General features: G+C 39.2%; 1 protein-coding gene across 1 annotated transcript; it reads left to right on the top strand.

The window, feature by feature from the left end:
* The first annotated feature begins 5429 nt into the window (after positions 1 to 5429).
* Positions 5430 to 7251, top strand: LOC141341291 (uncharacterized). The gene has a single exon (XM_073846404.1). It carries the CDS (start codon positions 5430 to 5432, stop codon positions 6297 to 6299), a length of 870 nt encoding a protein of 289 aa, XP_073702505.1. The 3' UTR covers positions 6300 to 7251.
* The last annotated feature ends 8852 nt before the right edge of the window (positions 7252 to 16103 follow it).

Genomic DNA, 16103 nt, shown 5'->3' with positions numbered 1-16103 from the left:
GAGCACTGGGCAACCTGACCCCTGAGGTTCCTTATGGGTGCAAATGGAGACAGGTCTGGCTGGTAGCACCTCATTAGTGGCCATGTGATTCTCCAAGTTAGACAAGACTACAGCTATATATATGCATCTATAACTACAAAATTAAATAAATGTTAAATGAACATAAAAAAACAACAACTGTGGACATAAACGTCATAAACACATGATTGATTGAATAAATGAAAGAATGAATGAATACATTTGGAAAATGTAATAATATGTAATTAATATTATAAATATTACAATTTGTAAATATAAATATACTTTAATATGTATTTCACCAATAGAAAAACTCTTAATACCACTGACATAAGTTTTATTGTTCATATGTGTTTCCATGTAAATATCAGGGCACTTTTTGGATCACAGACAGAGAAGCGCGTGAACAGGACTTTTATTTTTTGATGTAAAAAAAAATAAAAAAAAATGTGACGTCATAGGGCTGCGGCGCGCTCCTGCATCAGTGAATGGTTTCAGTTGAAGAAAGGTCTGTACTTTTAATCATTTAAAGTGTTTAAATTCATACAACGCGTTCAGTCTATTATATGGTTTACAAGCGATTTAGACTGCATAATTATTGCGTGTAACATTGGTATATTTAATCTAAAAATGAGCGTTATTTTGTGAGTAACGCGCCTCCACAGATCAGTCTGATTTCTCTCTCTGTAGTGATTCAGATCATAAACACGAATTACAAACTCCGAGTCAATTGAGTCAGTTGATTCACAAAATGATTCACTGTTTCGAATCGCTGCACGCTGAGAGACCTGCTGCTCAAAACAGTGAAAATACAACGAGAACAAACTCAAACATGTGACAACTTTTACAAACAACTGCAAACGTTTTTGTTATTGTAATGACAATCTTTAAATACAATAGCTTTTTTTTTTTAATATGGATCAATTAAATGTAATATAGGCTACTAAATGTTGAAGTTGAAGTTTTGAGTGTTTGTCTAATCAGATAATTAGACTCCCTTATTAGTGCACTGACTACTGAACTAGAGCTGATTGAGATGCACACATTTATTTTTTCCTGTTAAAAATTGTCATCTTAAACAGGACAAAGTTTCCAAACACGAAAGAGAAAAAAAAAAAACGTCTGGTGAGGCAACTGAGATCCATGCAACATAAAGATGGCGTTTATTAAAGAGGAGAGTGAAGACATGAAGATTGAAGAAACATTGAGAGTCAAACATGAAGATACTGAGGAACAAACAGGTTGGTTTTCATTCTCAAAGCTGAACTGTCCTCTACATTTTCTCAATTCATTTGTCTTTGGCAGGTGTTTTTCTACAGTTTGCCCTCTTGTAGATCTCTTTTTTTTTTTAAGGATTTCAGCTTCATTTTTTTCTTAGAGTTATCTTAAAGACCATTTTTCACTCATAGTGCTCTGATTTAAAAACAGCATTTAAAGAATTGTGTGAAATCAAATATTTATATGTTAATATTCACTGCTAGGATTGAGTAATGTTTTCATATGAAATAGGTAAATAAGGGTTGTGTTCATGTGGTCTAACTTGCTCAGATGTAATGATTACGTATGTGAAATAAAGTCTGGTCGTCGCTTTCACTCGACTAGTTCTGCCGCCTTAATAGTTCAATGAATGTTAGTTTATGAGAAGAGTCAACTAATATTTTATTAGTTGGTCAGTCACAGAAAAAAATTGTCCATGTCAAAAAACGTTAAAGAGATCGTTAACATCTAGGACTAATTCCAGTATATCAGGCAGGGGAAAAAAAACATTTGCGCCTATCATTCATCAAGCTCACATCTGGCTTATCATTTGAAAGTGAAGCATGTAAATAAGCAGCGGACCGCTTCATCTGGTGACTCAAGCTGGACTGAAGCACACACCAGTTTATCAGCCGCCTCAGTATTTAAGCTGCTTTTTCTAACATATAGGCTGGGCAAATGCTGGGGTTGTGTGATGTTTGTTTCAGAGAGGGGTGTTAGGGGTGGGTTTTACATTAGCACTGGTCTGACAGTGGAAGTGCCGTTTGATTGTGGGCTTGCGGTTTGAGGTGCAAAGCCGTTGACCCTGTCCAGCTCATTGTTAGCCCTGGTACGCACTGGCCCAAACTGGCTATTGTCAACATGAGTGTTAAAGGAACACTGTAGTGTACATGTAGTGTATCTCGTAAATTGCACCTCCCTTTTGCAGCCAGTCTCTAGCGGCCAGTCAGTGAATTGCAGTTTAAGCCACTTCCATGTTGGTTTCAATTGAGAGAGCGGGAGGTTGCAGCTTGAAGACGCTGCAGGCAGTGGCGTGAAGTAAATTTCAAAGGGTTTCCAGTGTTTAGGGAACAATGAATACTGTGTAGGGACCATGTCAGTTGGAACACAGTTCATGCAGGTGTGTTATCTAAGAGAGACATGCAAAATATGCAGAGTAGGTGGAGCTTGAGGACTGGAATTGAGAATTGAGGGCATATAGGATTTAGTTTTGTGTTAGTTTTGACACTTTACATCAGGGCTATTCAATTTGCGGCCCGCCAATCATCTTCGTCTGGCCCGAGGGAGCAGCAGGTGGCTTGAATGGTTTTTGCACTAACTCATAAGCGCTGCTATTTCTGTTTCATATGAGAAACATTAAACAGCAAAAGAAGCGAAAGAGAAACCAAAGCGCGCCATGTTTGAGCTGCGCAGCGCTGACCATTTATCAGCTCGGTCCGCAACACAAACACGCTTGTCCAAGCTCAGAACAGCCTCAGGAACCAAAGTTGATTTGATTTGTTGATTTCGAGATCCAGTGAAAAGTGTTTGAATTCAGCCAGAATGATTTAATGTTGCTGAAAGATCAGTGAGAATCATTCAAATTCTGCTCAGAATTCTGTTATTAACAGCGCTGATGTAGACTATGTCAAACAACCAGAAGTCACACCAACTTAAGCAAAGTTGAATGTCAGTATTCATTTCAGATTTTTTTTTTGAGAGAAATTCAAGCACTTTCCAATGACTTTCAAGCATTTTGCACAACCATTTTAAGCACTTTAAAGCTCTTATGACTCAATTTGAATGTTATTTTGATGGCCAAAATATACTTTGTAGTAAACAAACACTTATGTAAAATTAAAAACATATAACCAGTATATGGCAATAATAATTTGTATATTTTATGCATATACAATTTATAGTTTATGTGAAGATTGTTTTAAAATCACCTAAATTTAAAGCTGTTATATATTTCAGAGCTTATTAAATGTTGGGCTTTCAATTCTACTGTTATGTTGGATGGACATAATTAATATGTAAATCTGAGAGAAAAAAAAAATTATTTAAAAGAGACACCAGTAGCAATATTGCTAACAATTCTTCATTAATAAAAGGCTACTTGGTAAAAACATGCTATTAAAGGGATAGTTCTAGCATTTAAGACATGAAGTTGTATGCATTCCTTATCAGCACTATAGTGTATACACACTGACCCACACTGCGTTCACCTCCCTGGTCAGAGTTCTGGCCGCTGGAAGTTTTTCAAGAAAGTAGTCACGGTTAGTTTCCGGGGCCTCAAAACTGTGCGTTTTTACGTGAAAAAAATATATGCGTTTCAAAGCTTGATATATTTACATCACAAAAAACACTCCTGACAAAAATCATACCTCAGTTTTAATCGGCACTATATTCTTTCCGTTTCCATCAATCCGCGCTGCTGTCAGTTCGCACGTTCCTATCAGCTGTTGATAGCGCGACTCGCTGACAACATGTCTGACTACGAAACTTCTGATGATGAAACCAATTTTAGCACAATGTCAGACGGAACAGACGATCTATATATTTTTATATTAGACCTCGTTTCACGTGATTTCCACAGGAGTCTAAACATCAGATTGTTTACTGTACAGTTTAGACATGGGATCTCCAGTCCTCGTGAGCTACTGTCTTGCTGGTTTTAGTTTTTCTCTGATGCAACACTCCTGACTCAAATCAACGGGTAATTAGCAGGCTTGTCTCATTTGAGAAAGGTGTCCTGTCATAGGAAAACATCGCGCTGCAGGAATGTAGCTCACGATGAGCGGAGTTGGAGATACCTGGTTTAGACCTACCTGTATGTGACTTCAAGCACACTTATAAACACGATGATACCGACACACGTTCTGCATAGTTACAGACAATAACAAATATAGCAAAGCATCATATTTTGTTGTGTTATATAGATTCAATTAAATTCATTAGTTATGACATTTGCCGATTTTCTCACCACATAGACAGTCGATTATTGTCGATGTTATCACTGCCCCGGTTAGAATATTCTCAGTGTAACGTTAGCCTAAAAACCGACGTTAGCTTCAAAATAAACCTGTCGTATGCGACATAAAGTTAGAAAATAGAGCTTACCCGTGGTACTGGTACAGCAGAACTCTTTAAAATCCGTTTTTTGATTTTTCCTCCTTGGTTGGGGATGTAATCGTCTTCGCTGAAGTGAGCACTGCACACACGAAAATCCTTGATACTGGATATTTTAGCTCCCACAGAGTAGCCGATGGCAACCAGCCAAAGCTGTCTCATAATTAACGTTATATCAGAAACAGGAAAACGATGGAATCTGAACGGCGATCCCTGCACATTCTTGTGGTCACAACCTGGGAATTTACAAGTTCGCACCATTGTTAATTTTCTTCTTTTTACGTCGTTGTCATTCGAGTGTGTAAACACTATGGAACAGCTGATCGGAACGTGTGAACTGACAGCAGCGCGGATTGATGGAAACGGAAAGAAAATAGTGCCGATTAAAACTGAGGTATGATTTTTGTCAGGAGTGTTTTTTGTCATGTAAATTAATCAAGCTTTGAAACGCATATATTTTTTTCACGTAAAAACGCACAGTTTTGAGGCCCCGGAAACTAACCGTGACTACTTTCTTGAAAAACTTCCAGCGGCCAGAACTCTGACCAGGGAGGTGAACGCAGTGTGGGTCAGTGTGTATACACTATAGTGCTGATAAGGAATGCATACAACTTCATGTCTTATATGCTTGAACTATCCCTTTAAACACATATTAAAAAAACACTTTGTTGTTTCTACGTTAATTTGGAGGTTCATTGTGAAATTATGACAGTATAAATATATAAATATGCGATTGCGAAATTTGTGATTTTTTTTTTTGTATTGATTGACAGACAGCACCTTAACCTTTTATAGATGTTGGTGTTGGTAATATAAGTTCATTTAAGTGAATATGCATTTCAGTGTAATTGTATAGGCCCCCTAGAAAAAGATGGTGACGGCTCCCATCCCCTTGGCCCGCTTCAAATTTGCAGTTCGATAATCCGGCCCTTAAATGGATCTAATTAAATAGCCCTGCTTTACATGTTTGAATGTTTTGATGTCTGCTGTTTTGTGTCTTTAAACGGGTTAACTTTTACTTGTCTTTCTTCACTTTAGACCTGATGGCACTGAAAGAGGAGAGTCAAGAACTGAATGAAATGGAAGAGAAAGATTATGATTTCATAAATGGAGATAAATCTTTTAGTTGTTCACAGACTGAAACAACTTCCTCAAGAAAAAAGACTCGAAAGAAAGGAAGAAGTTTTTTTACCTGCCAACAGTGCGGAAAGTGTTTCAGTCAAAGAGGAAGTCTTAAAAGACACATGAGAATTCACACAGGAGAGAAACCTTATGTCTGCGAACAATGTGGAAAGAGTTTTACTCAACCTGGACACCTGGGAGTCCACATGAGAATTCACACCGGAGAGAAGCCTTATGTCTGTGAACAGTGTGGAATGCATTTTAATCATAGGCTGAATCGTGAAAGACATGTTTCAATTCACACTGGAGAAAAGCCTTTCATATGCCAACAGTGTGGTAAGAGTTACACTCAAAATGGAAGCCTTACCAGACACATGAGAATTCACGAACAGCCTTATGTGTGTGATCAGTGTGGAAAGAGTTTTGATCAACATGAAGACTTTGAAGTCCATAAGAAAACTCATGAAGAGAGTCCTTACACATGCTCTGAGTGTGGAAAGAGTTTCAGTCAAAAACAGCGCTTTGAAGACCACAGGAGAATTCACTCTGGAGAGCAACCCTACACATGCCCTCAGTGCGGAAAGAGGTTTAATTATAAGCATCACCTTCAAGACCACATAAGAGTTCACACTGGAGAGAAGCCTTTCACCTGCAAACAATGTGGAAGAAGTTTCAATCGAAAAGGAACTCTTAACAGACACATGAGAGTTCACTCTGGAGAAAAGTCAGCTAGATGTGATCACTCCTTTACGAAAATGAACAATGTTTTTTTCGTAGCAACCATGGTTTAACTATAGTTTTAGTAATAAAACCATTTTAACTATAAAATAAACCATGGTTCTACCACAGTCACCATAGTAAAACTGTAGTTTTTGAAGTAAAACCAAAGTAACTCCAAAATAAACCATGGTTTTACTACAGTAATTGTAGTTAAAGGAGAACTCCGGTGTGATATTGACCTAAAGTGTATTGAATCATGATACCGAGTGTGAACGTACCTTGCATATCTCATCTCGGTTTGTGTCCAGCTGTCCGAAATCTGGGGTCAGTTAGCCGATGCTCACAACAGGCTGTCTATGAGAGTGAATAGGGCATCTGAAAAGCCATGTAAATAAATCACTGTTTTACGCCATTTACGAGGCACAAAGTAGCTCCACACTTCATCGGTAGACTTCCTAGGGCCCTGACATTTAAAACGAGACATTGAGAACTCAGAAAAAGCACCGGTAGTTTATTTACAAGAAGATTTATACAGACAGTACCTGGGAAAGAAAATCCGGTCGCCGCCATCCTGAACTTAGTCACGATAAATCGAGTGTCGAGCACCAATGAATTTATCAGGTTGTAGTTTCCTTCGTGCTCAACACTCGACTTATCGTGACTACATTTAAGATGGCGGCGGTGGACATGTTCCTGGTGGAAGATGTCTGTATAAATCTTCTTGTAAATAAACTACCATTTTATACTATTTACATGGCTTTTCCGATGCCCTGTTCACTCTCATAGACAGCCTGTTGTGAGCATCGGCTAACTGACCCCAGATTTCGGACAGCTGGACACAAACCGAGATGAGATATGCAAGGTACGTTCACACTCGGTATCATGATTCAATACACTTTAGGTCAATATCACACCGGAGTTCACCTTTAAGCCATGTTTTTTTTTTTATAGTAAAACAATAGTAACTACAAAAGAACTATGGTTTTACCACAGTATCGACAGTGAAACAATAGCAATGATTAAATGAACCATCTATAGCATAACTGTGTTAAAATAAAAAAAATGATGTACTATAATATGTGTGCTTATACTTTTTACCCGGAAGAAATAAATAAGTATGATTTTGTAAAGGAAAAAAATGAATACATACATATATAAAATAATGGCTTTAGCTGCTCTTCCTCTTTCACATCCGAATTGTTTTGCTTCCTGGGGATTGAGTTGGTTTTGCAGACCCATCTCCTTAATTTCCCAAACATACAAAAAAATACATAAACAGTGATACTTTACCAGAAGCACATAACACACTCAACACTTCTTCAAACACTTTCTTGTGAAGACCTTATCCCTCTTTATATGGAGCCAAATAAACCAAAATGTCACAACTGTCGATTGAATAAAAAAAAAAAAAAACATTATACTATGTTTATCATAAAGAACAGGCTTTTTTATTATTAAACCACTATGCTTTTTTTTCTGTTCTGTATTTTTATGATGTTTTTGCAACCTGGTCATTTGGCAATACATATACATAATTTACATAAGCAATAACAATGTGTATACAGATGTAAGTCCACATGAAGTGCCACGTCTCCTATAGATCACAGCACCTCCCAAGAACCTCACAGCAGACAACATCGAAACAACAATACACATTCACCACATCTGCCCACAACAGCACAAATTACCCAATATGCCACTGTGTGCTTCCCAAGTTCACTGTTACACAAGCAACACATGAAGATCTCTGTGCTAGATTTTTTTTGCCAACTACACAAGCTACATCCATCACTTCATCCACATCAGCCCCTCATACATCTACACTAGCACTCACTGAATCTCAAACATCAAGCTCAATCATATCACCCACTAAATCCCAACCATCAACACAAACACACACTCCCCCACCCAGACAATAAAATATATCCACAGATGTCTGCTGGGAGTGTTTCTGTGTCTGTGTTAGTTATTTATTTTTGTGGCTCAACCTTTTTGAGGACAAATTTTTCAAGTGAACGTGCCATGGCTTTCACACCAAAGCAAACACACTGTGTGTAAATAAAGACATTTATAGCCACATTTGTGGATTAAAAATGGCAGAAGAAACACTAGATGAGAAGCAGACAGTGGACAACTACATCCTCCAGAGGCTAACACAGCATTGGCCAGGTCAATATTTACCATTTATTAGACTTTTCAGGTGTATTTGAGGCTGTCATGTCCATTGAAAATCCTGAGGAGGAAGCTGAAATGGGCAACAACAAACATCATTGTTCAGGGATAATGGATATTCTGATGAAGGAGTCCAGGCCAATTTTTCCACTCTGATCAGGGATAATTCCTTGAGATTTGAAGTAATACAATAACAGGGAGTCTGTTAGAGATGACAAAGACCTACAGAAAACATATGCCACAAATTGATTTCTTAAAACTAGTTCTATATTGTCAAAGACAAAATCCTATAAAACAAGTGCACCATCTGAAATATTCATTCAAGGAATGTATGCATCAAGACAAGGAAGGTACAGAGAGCACATTCTGCAACACAACCTTCCAGACAGAATGATACAGAACCGTTTCAATGTGGAAAAATAAAGTTTGGAGGACCTTGAAGAAAAATGAGCCAAGAAGAACATGTCACCGAAAAGACAAGAAAACAAAGTGCTTTCAAACCCACAAGTTCTACCTTCTAAAGAAAAATGGAGTATTAGGGTCATTAATAAAATCTTAAAACAAAATGATTTTTATCATTACATACATTATTAAGAGCTGATAAAATGCAATGAGTATTTCTATTATTAACAGAGAAGTCAACTGTTACACACTGCTTTATATCCTTCATTTCTGCCTGTCCTTGTAGTCACCAAAACCTTCTGTTGGTCAGCCCAATACAGAAACGAAAGGAAAGGGAAGTGAAGGACGTTACGTGTGGCCAAGTATGGTGACCCATACACACACACACACACACATACAGTTATTGTGAAAACAAGTGTCACGAGGGTGCTTGAGTACCTGCTCTTTTGGCCCCTAGTGGTCAAAGTGCCCTTTTGTTAATTTTTTTTTTTTTGTAATAATATATATTTAAAAAGATGTATGAAAATAACAAATTTAAATAGTATAAGAAAAGACTTAATTATAATTTAGGAGGTCTTATGGTTGGGGACGGAAAGACGAGAATCGCGATAGGGCTGGATTAAACTTCAAAAGGCAATGATTTCATTGAATATGCATGCTGCACGTTTCAAAGTCAAAACGCGGCACTGATGTCTTTATATGAACATTTCTTAAGGGAACAGACTGTCCTCAGTTGTTGGCATTTTCATTTCACGTCTGATAAAACAGCGTTAAATGCTGCTTGTGTTCAGCCGTTCCTATGGAAACCGTAGTATTTCAGCGCTCCTAAAGCGCCCCCTCATGACAGAAAATGAATTTTTATTTCCACATTTTTTCAGTTCTTTATGGTCAAATTATTGCATTTATCGACCTACGTTTTTATGCAGCAAACACATAGAGTTGTAAATACAAAAGATGTCAATATGCCTTCCAAAAATCTAAACAATTAAGAAAAAATATAATAAATTATAAACTCGATTTATCCCTTTTAATGGTGTAAAGGCTGACATTCCATTGTGTAAGATATTTAGTTTTTTTGTAAACCTGTATCTGATTTATAAATCATGCCATTTTATGCCTTAATATTCTACCGTCTACAATCTTACAGATACAATACATCAGGGGTCACATATATTTTCATTAGTGACCACACAGAGTTTAATATAACAGCTGTTATTTATTATTGTGTTTAATAGAAAGAAGAAAATCTTTACACAACAATTTTTAATCAAAATGAATAGGTAAAAAAAAATATTTTTAATCTTTTAAAAATTAAAATGGTCTTTTATGTTTGGTTTCTTTCTCAGAACTGCTTCACAGCATTGGCTGCTAGAAGACTCTGTAATAATACGTATATCAGCAAGGAATGTGTCACAATATACAGTACAATATTGCTGTACTGATGTTTTGAGCCTCCACTATTTAGGGAGCCCATTTTAATGTGATAAAAAATATTACTAATTCTGTTGTTTGAGTCCTTAGAATAATGCATTATTGGTCTTATTAATGACATTGTTACTTGTTACATAAGTAACTGGATGCCTACAATGAGGTGATGGACCCGAGGGGCTCTTTAATGCCTAGTTCCAGGTGCCCTTTTTATACTTTGAGCACATGCCCCTTAAAGGTCACTGCACGACCCTGGGGAACATTTATCAGAATCAGAATCAGAATGAGCTTTATTGCCAGGTATGTTTACACATACTAGGAATTTGTTTTAGTGACAGCAGCTCCACAGTGCAACAGAGTGACAGTGACAAGACAAGACGTAGATTTAAAAAAAGAACAATATACAAGTACACAAGACAAAGTGCAAAATAGCAAAAACACAATATTCAGAGTATGCCATTACTAGGTACAGGTATATAGGTGCAAATTTGGATGTAAGTAGGTATTAATAAATACTGAATAGATTAATAAATTGTATAATAGTGCTGCATGTTCCACGTTTACTGACAAGTTTTCATGAGATGGATTGCCTGGGGAAAAAAACTGTTTCGGTGTCTGGTCGTCTTGGTGCTCAGTGCTCTGTAGCGCCGACCAGATGGTAACAGTTCAAAGAGCGAGTGTGCTGGATGTGAGGGGTCCAGAGTGATTTTGCCAGCCCTTTTGCACACTCTAGATAAGTAGAGATCTTGATGGGTAAGAAGGGTTGTACCAATGATTCGCTCAGCAGTTCGGACTATGCGACGTAGTCTTCTGAGATCAGAATTGGTAGCTGAGCTGAACCAGACAGTAATTGAAGTGCAGAGGACGGATTCAATGATGGCAGAGTAAAACTGTTTCAGCAGTTCCTGTGGCAGGTTGAGCTTCCTCAGCTGGCGGAGGAAGTACAGTCTCTGCAGGGCCTTTTTCACAATGGAGTCTATGTGAACATCCCACTTCAGGTCCTGGGAGATGGTATTGCCAAGGAACCTGAATGACTCCACTGTGTTAACAGTGCTGTTCATGATGGTGAGTGGGGGGAGAGCAGGGGGGTTTCTCCTGAAGTCAATAATCATCTCCACAGTCTTGAGCGTGTTGAGCTCCAGGTTGTTATGACTGCACCAGACAGCCAGCTCTTTAACCTCCTGTCAGTTAGCAGACTCATCACCGTCTTGAATGATCCCGATGAGTGTGGTGTCATCTGCGAACTTCAGGAGCTTGACAGAGGGGTCTTTAGAGGTACAGTCATTCGTATACAGGGAGAAGAGCAGTGGGGAGAGAACACAACCCTGAGGGGCGCCAGTGCTGATAGTCCGGGTGCTGGATGAGAATTTTGCTGTCTGTCTGTCAGGAAGCTGTTGATCCACTGACAGAGAGCGGTGGGCACGGAGAGCTGAGATAGTTTGGGAAGGAGGAGGTTTGGGATGATGGTGTTAAAGGCTGAACTGAAGTCCACAAACAGGATCCTCACATAAGTCCCTGATTTATCCAGATGCTGCAGGATGAAGTGTAAACCCATGTTCACTGCATCATCTATGGACCTGTTTGCTCGATAAGCAAACTGCAGGGGGTCCAGTAAGGGTGCGGTAATGTCCTTCAGATGAGCCAAAACCAGTTTTTCAAACGACTTTATGACGACAGATGTTAGCGCCACTGGTCTGTAGTCGTTGAGTCCTGTTATTTTGGGTTTCTTTGGAATGGGAAAGATTGTTGAACGTTTGAGGCAGTTCGGTACTTCACACATCTCCAGAGACCAATTGAAGATTAGTGAGATGATTGGGGCCAGTCTGTCAGCACAGGTTTTCAGACAGGCTGGTGTCACACCATCAGGGCCTGTTGCCTTCCTTCTTTTGTTCTGTCTGAAGACCTGGCGAACATCTCTTTCACTGAAGTGGATTGTCGGAGTGGGGGAGAGCGGTGTTGTTAGGGCTGTTGTTGGAGGTGTGAATGGAGTTTTTTCAAACCTGCAATATAACTCGTTCAGATCGTCTGCCAGTCGTTGATTCTCCACCATGCAGCGGGATGGTGTCTTGTAGTTAGTGATGGCTTTCAGGCTGTCCCACACTGATGAAGAGTCACTGGAAGAAAACTGATTCCTTATCTTTTCGGAATAATTCTTCTTTGCCACTTTGATCTCCTTTTCCAATGTGTATTTGGCCTGCTTGTACAAGACACTGTCCCCTTTCCTGTAAGCATCCTCTTTGGTGTGACGAAGCTGTCTGAGTTTTGCAGTGAACCATGGTTTGTCATTGTTGAAAGTTAAACGAGTCCTGATAGGAATGCACGCATCCTCACAGAAACTGATGTATGAAGTAACAGTGTCTGTGAGCTCGTCCAAATCGGTAGCAGCAGCTTCGAAAACACTCCAATCAGTACATTCAAAACATGCCTTTAAAACCTGTTCTTTTTCGTTGGTCCATCTCTTCACAGACTTTGCTACAGGTTTTGCAGATTTAAGTTTTTGTCTGTAGGTTGGTATAAGATGAACCAGGCAGTGATCAGAGAGTCCCAAAGCTGCCCGTAGGACAGAGTGATATGCATTCCTTATTGTGGTGTAACAGTGGTCCAATATATTACTGTCTCTGGTTGGACATGTGACATGTTGACTGTATTTTGGCAGTTCACGGGAGAGATTTGCTTTGTTAAAATCCCCAAGAATTATTAAAACAGAGTCCGGGTGTTGTTGTTCCGTCGCAGTTTCTGTAACGCCAGGCTCACGTGTGCTTGCGGTGGAATGTACACACTCACGAGAATGAACGAGCAAAACTCTCGCGGCGAATAGAACGGCTTACAGTTAATGAAGAGCGCTTCTAGATCAGAACAGCACATCTTCTTTAATACTGTTACATCTGTACACCACCTTTCGTCGATGTAAAAGCACGTCCCGCCGCCATACGATTTCCCCGTTGATTCTGCGTTGCGATCGCCTCTAAACAGCTGGTAGCCCTTCACCTGGATTGCGCTGTCTGGTATCGCGTCATTCAGCCAGGTTTGCGTGAAACACAGAGCAGCAGAGTTTGAGAAATCCTTGTTAGACTTGGAGAGCAGGAAGAGTTCGTCCGTTTTGTCGGGAAGAGAGCGGAGATTTGCCAGATGTATGCTTGGCAACGATGTGCGGAGACCGCGCTGTCTGAGCTTCACGAGCGCGCCGGCTCTTTTTCCCCGTCTGCGCGTCTTGAATCGCTTGATCAGCGCCGCCGCTCCGCCAACTACAACATTAAATAAAACGTCCGAATAGTCGAAAACCGGTTGAAAGTTTTGTGGTGTGTTCTGCTGAATGTTCAGCAGTTCATCCCGGGTAAAACTGATTGTGTTTACAGAACAAAAAACTGGAAAAACGAACAAAAACAACTGGAGAGCTACGCACAGAGACTGCCATCCGTGGCGCCATCTTGTTTGCATCTTAAGTTTGTTTACATATTTTAAAACTTTGTGACTGTGTCGGTGTTTCTTATGGCATGCAATAGGTTTAGACCTTGTTCTGACCCTAAAATTATCCTCTGCTCTTGCGGGGTGAACATGCTAAAAAGTAAGTACGCCCACCAATAGTTAAGGGAACTATGAACCTGTCCCTCCAGTGGAAAGCCCCTTATAGTTTACAGTTGCCTGTAGTAAGAAAAATCAGGATAACTGTGTTGGATATTCAATTATGCTCTTTTAAAGTCACTCACTTTTTCTATCTGCCCCTGGAGACTCAGGTAGCTCCAGTTTGTGAAGATGTCCTCTTCTTCACCAGTCTTGCGTGGGGAAGGTGGATAGAGGGCCTCTTTCGCTGCTCTTCTGGCCTCCTCAGAAATGGGCAGTGGAGCTGTACTGAATTTAATCGTTGCTTGATTGACAAACATGCATGGCCGCCCATATTTGTGCGAGAGGGTTAAGTTTTTTACCACGTATTACCACATATTATATGTGTGTGTGTGTGTGTGTGTGTGTTCGTGTGTAGACATACACTGACACAGTGCAATCTCTAGCTCTTTACCCTAAACACAGTGGTGGACAAAATTATTAGAACACTAGTATTTTCTCCAGAAAAAATGGTTTTAAGTCAGTTATTTTCAGACAGCACAGAGATATGATCTCATCATCCAGTCTGTCTGGAATGAAACGAGGAAACAGAACAAATTGAGACTAAATCCAGAAGCACTGTGGCAACGTCTCCAAGATGCTTCAAGAGACCCACCTGCAAAGCTACCTGAAAAACTATCCGCAAGTGCACCTAGGGCAAAGTTGCTTTAAACACAAAGGATGGTCACACCAAATGTAGCTTTGCAGGTAGGTTTTTTTTTTTCAAGCATCTTGGAGATGTTGCCACAGTTCTTATGGATTTAGTCTGTCTTAATTCGTTCTGTTTCTTCATGTTATTCCAGACAGGCTGGATTAGGATAAGATCAGATCTCTGTGTGGAGCACTGGCTGTTGTCAGACTCCACGTGCAAACAAAAATCCCAACAGGATTATAACAATTAATGGCACAATGAATGTTTGTAAATGTAAACTATTGCCTACTTACATACTACAACAGAAAAAAATATATATGAAGAGTTTAGATGTAAAGTCTAAAAGTGATTTAAAATTTTCATCAAGCCTGTGTTTATGTTCATAAAATACACTTAACTTAAATGTTGGTTATGTTGCAAGATTAATTGTCATAATTAACAGGTGGGGACCAACATGGTGGAATACTTGGAAAATGCAGAGACCAGTGACGTATTCCTGCACATTTTGTGCCTTGAAAAGCAAACCATGACATCCCAGACGTTTGCCATTATTTCAGGCCATGCAGTTGAAACTGAATCATTACTTGAGGCTGTTGACCTTTGCTTCAAGTCCTTTTTTTGTGCTGGATGTGAACTACACCAAGCAGTGTCTCCCTACATGGGAATTTCTCCAGCATGCTGTATATGGGATCGATGGACATGAGTCTTCATGTGTTAAGTTTTTGAAGGCATCAGTTTTTTCTGGCCACTTGTAAAATAGTCACGTTTTGTCTTTTGTTTTCCAGTCTGCAGCGGTTTAAATGTATTTACAATTTTATGTAAAGTATGTTGCATTGATCTACAGAAACTGTTTTACAGTTTTATGTAAAGTATGTTGCATTGCTTTCCAGTCTGTAGCGGTTAAATGTTTACAGTTTTATGTGAAGTACGTTGCATTGATCTATAAAAACTCTTGTTTTACAGTCTAAACAGGCTGAAATGTTACAAACTCATTAAATTGATATTAAAACGTAGCATTTTTTTGTGTTGTGTAATTGTATTACATGTAATTATTTTACATTCCTTTGTGATTTATTCTAATTGGTAAAAATAAAGGTAGCAAGGCAATGAGACACCAAATAACCCAATGTTTGGGTAATATTTAACGGTTTAACCCAGCACTAGGGTCAAAACAACCCAACGCGTGTTCTGTCCCATAGTTACCCAGCGGCTGGGTTAAGGTTGGGTTATTTTTTAACCCACACAGCAAATTTCTGGAGTTCGAAAATCAGGAGTTAGGCAAAAAAGTGTGAAAGTGTTAAATTTTTGGAGTTTATTTTTTAACTCTCACTACATTTTGTGTTACGGGATACTCCCTGGCTGTGTTGTATTTCGGAGTTCATTCATTGGTGTTCAGGAGCACGTTTTAACGTTACATCAGGAGCGCGCCATGACACGAGCCTGGTTCTGCCACACGAGGACTGATGAAATTGTCTACTTCGTCTTGAGGTAGGTAAAAAACTAATTCCAAAATGTTCTTTATCTTCTGACAGACCGCTGATTACATAGCTGTTACGTTATATACTGTGTACTAACGCCAATAACCGTGGCGAACTTTGTTGAATGAATCTCCGATGCAAAA

This window comes from Garra rufa, chromosome 1 (genome assembly GCF_049309525.1).
Source record: "Garra rufa chromosome 1, GarRuf1.0, whole genome shotgun sequence".
Lineage (NCBI taxonomy): Eukaryota > Metazoa > Chordata > Actinopteri > Cypriniformes > Cyprinidae > Garra > Garra rufa.
Note: the sequence above shows the minus strand (reverse complement) of the source record. Positions and strands in the feature narration are given on the sequence as shown.

Coding starts and splice junctions, on each gene's coding strand:
- LOC141341291 (XM_073846404.1), top strand. CDS start 5,430: ATGGCACTGAAAGAGGAGAGTCAAGAACTGAATGAAATGGAAGAGAAA.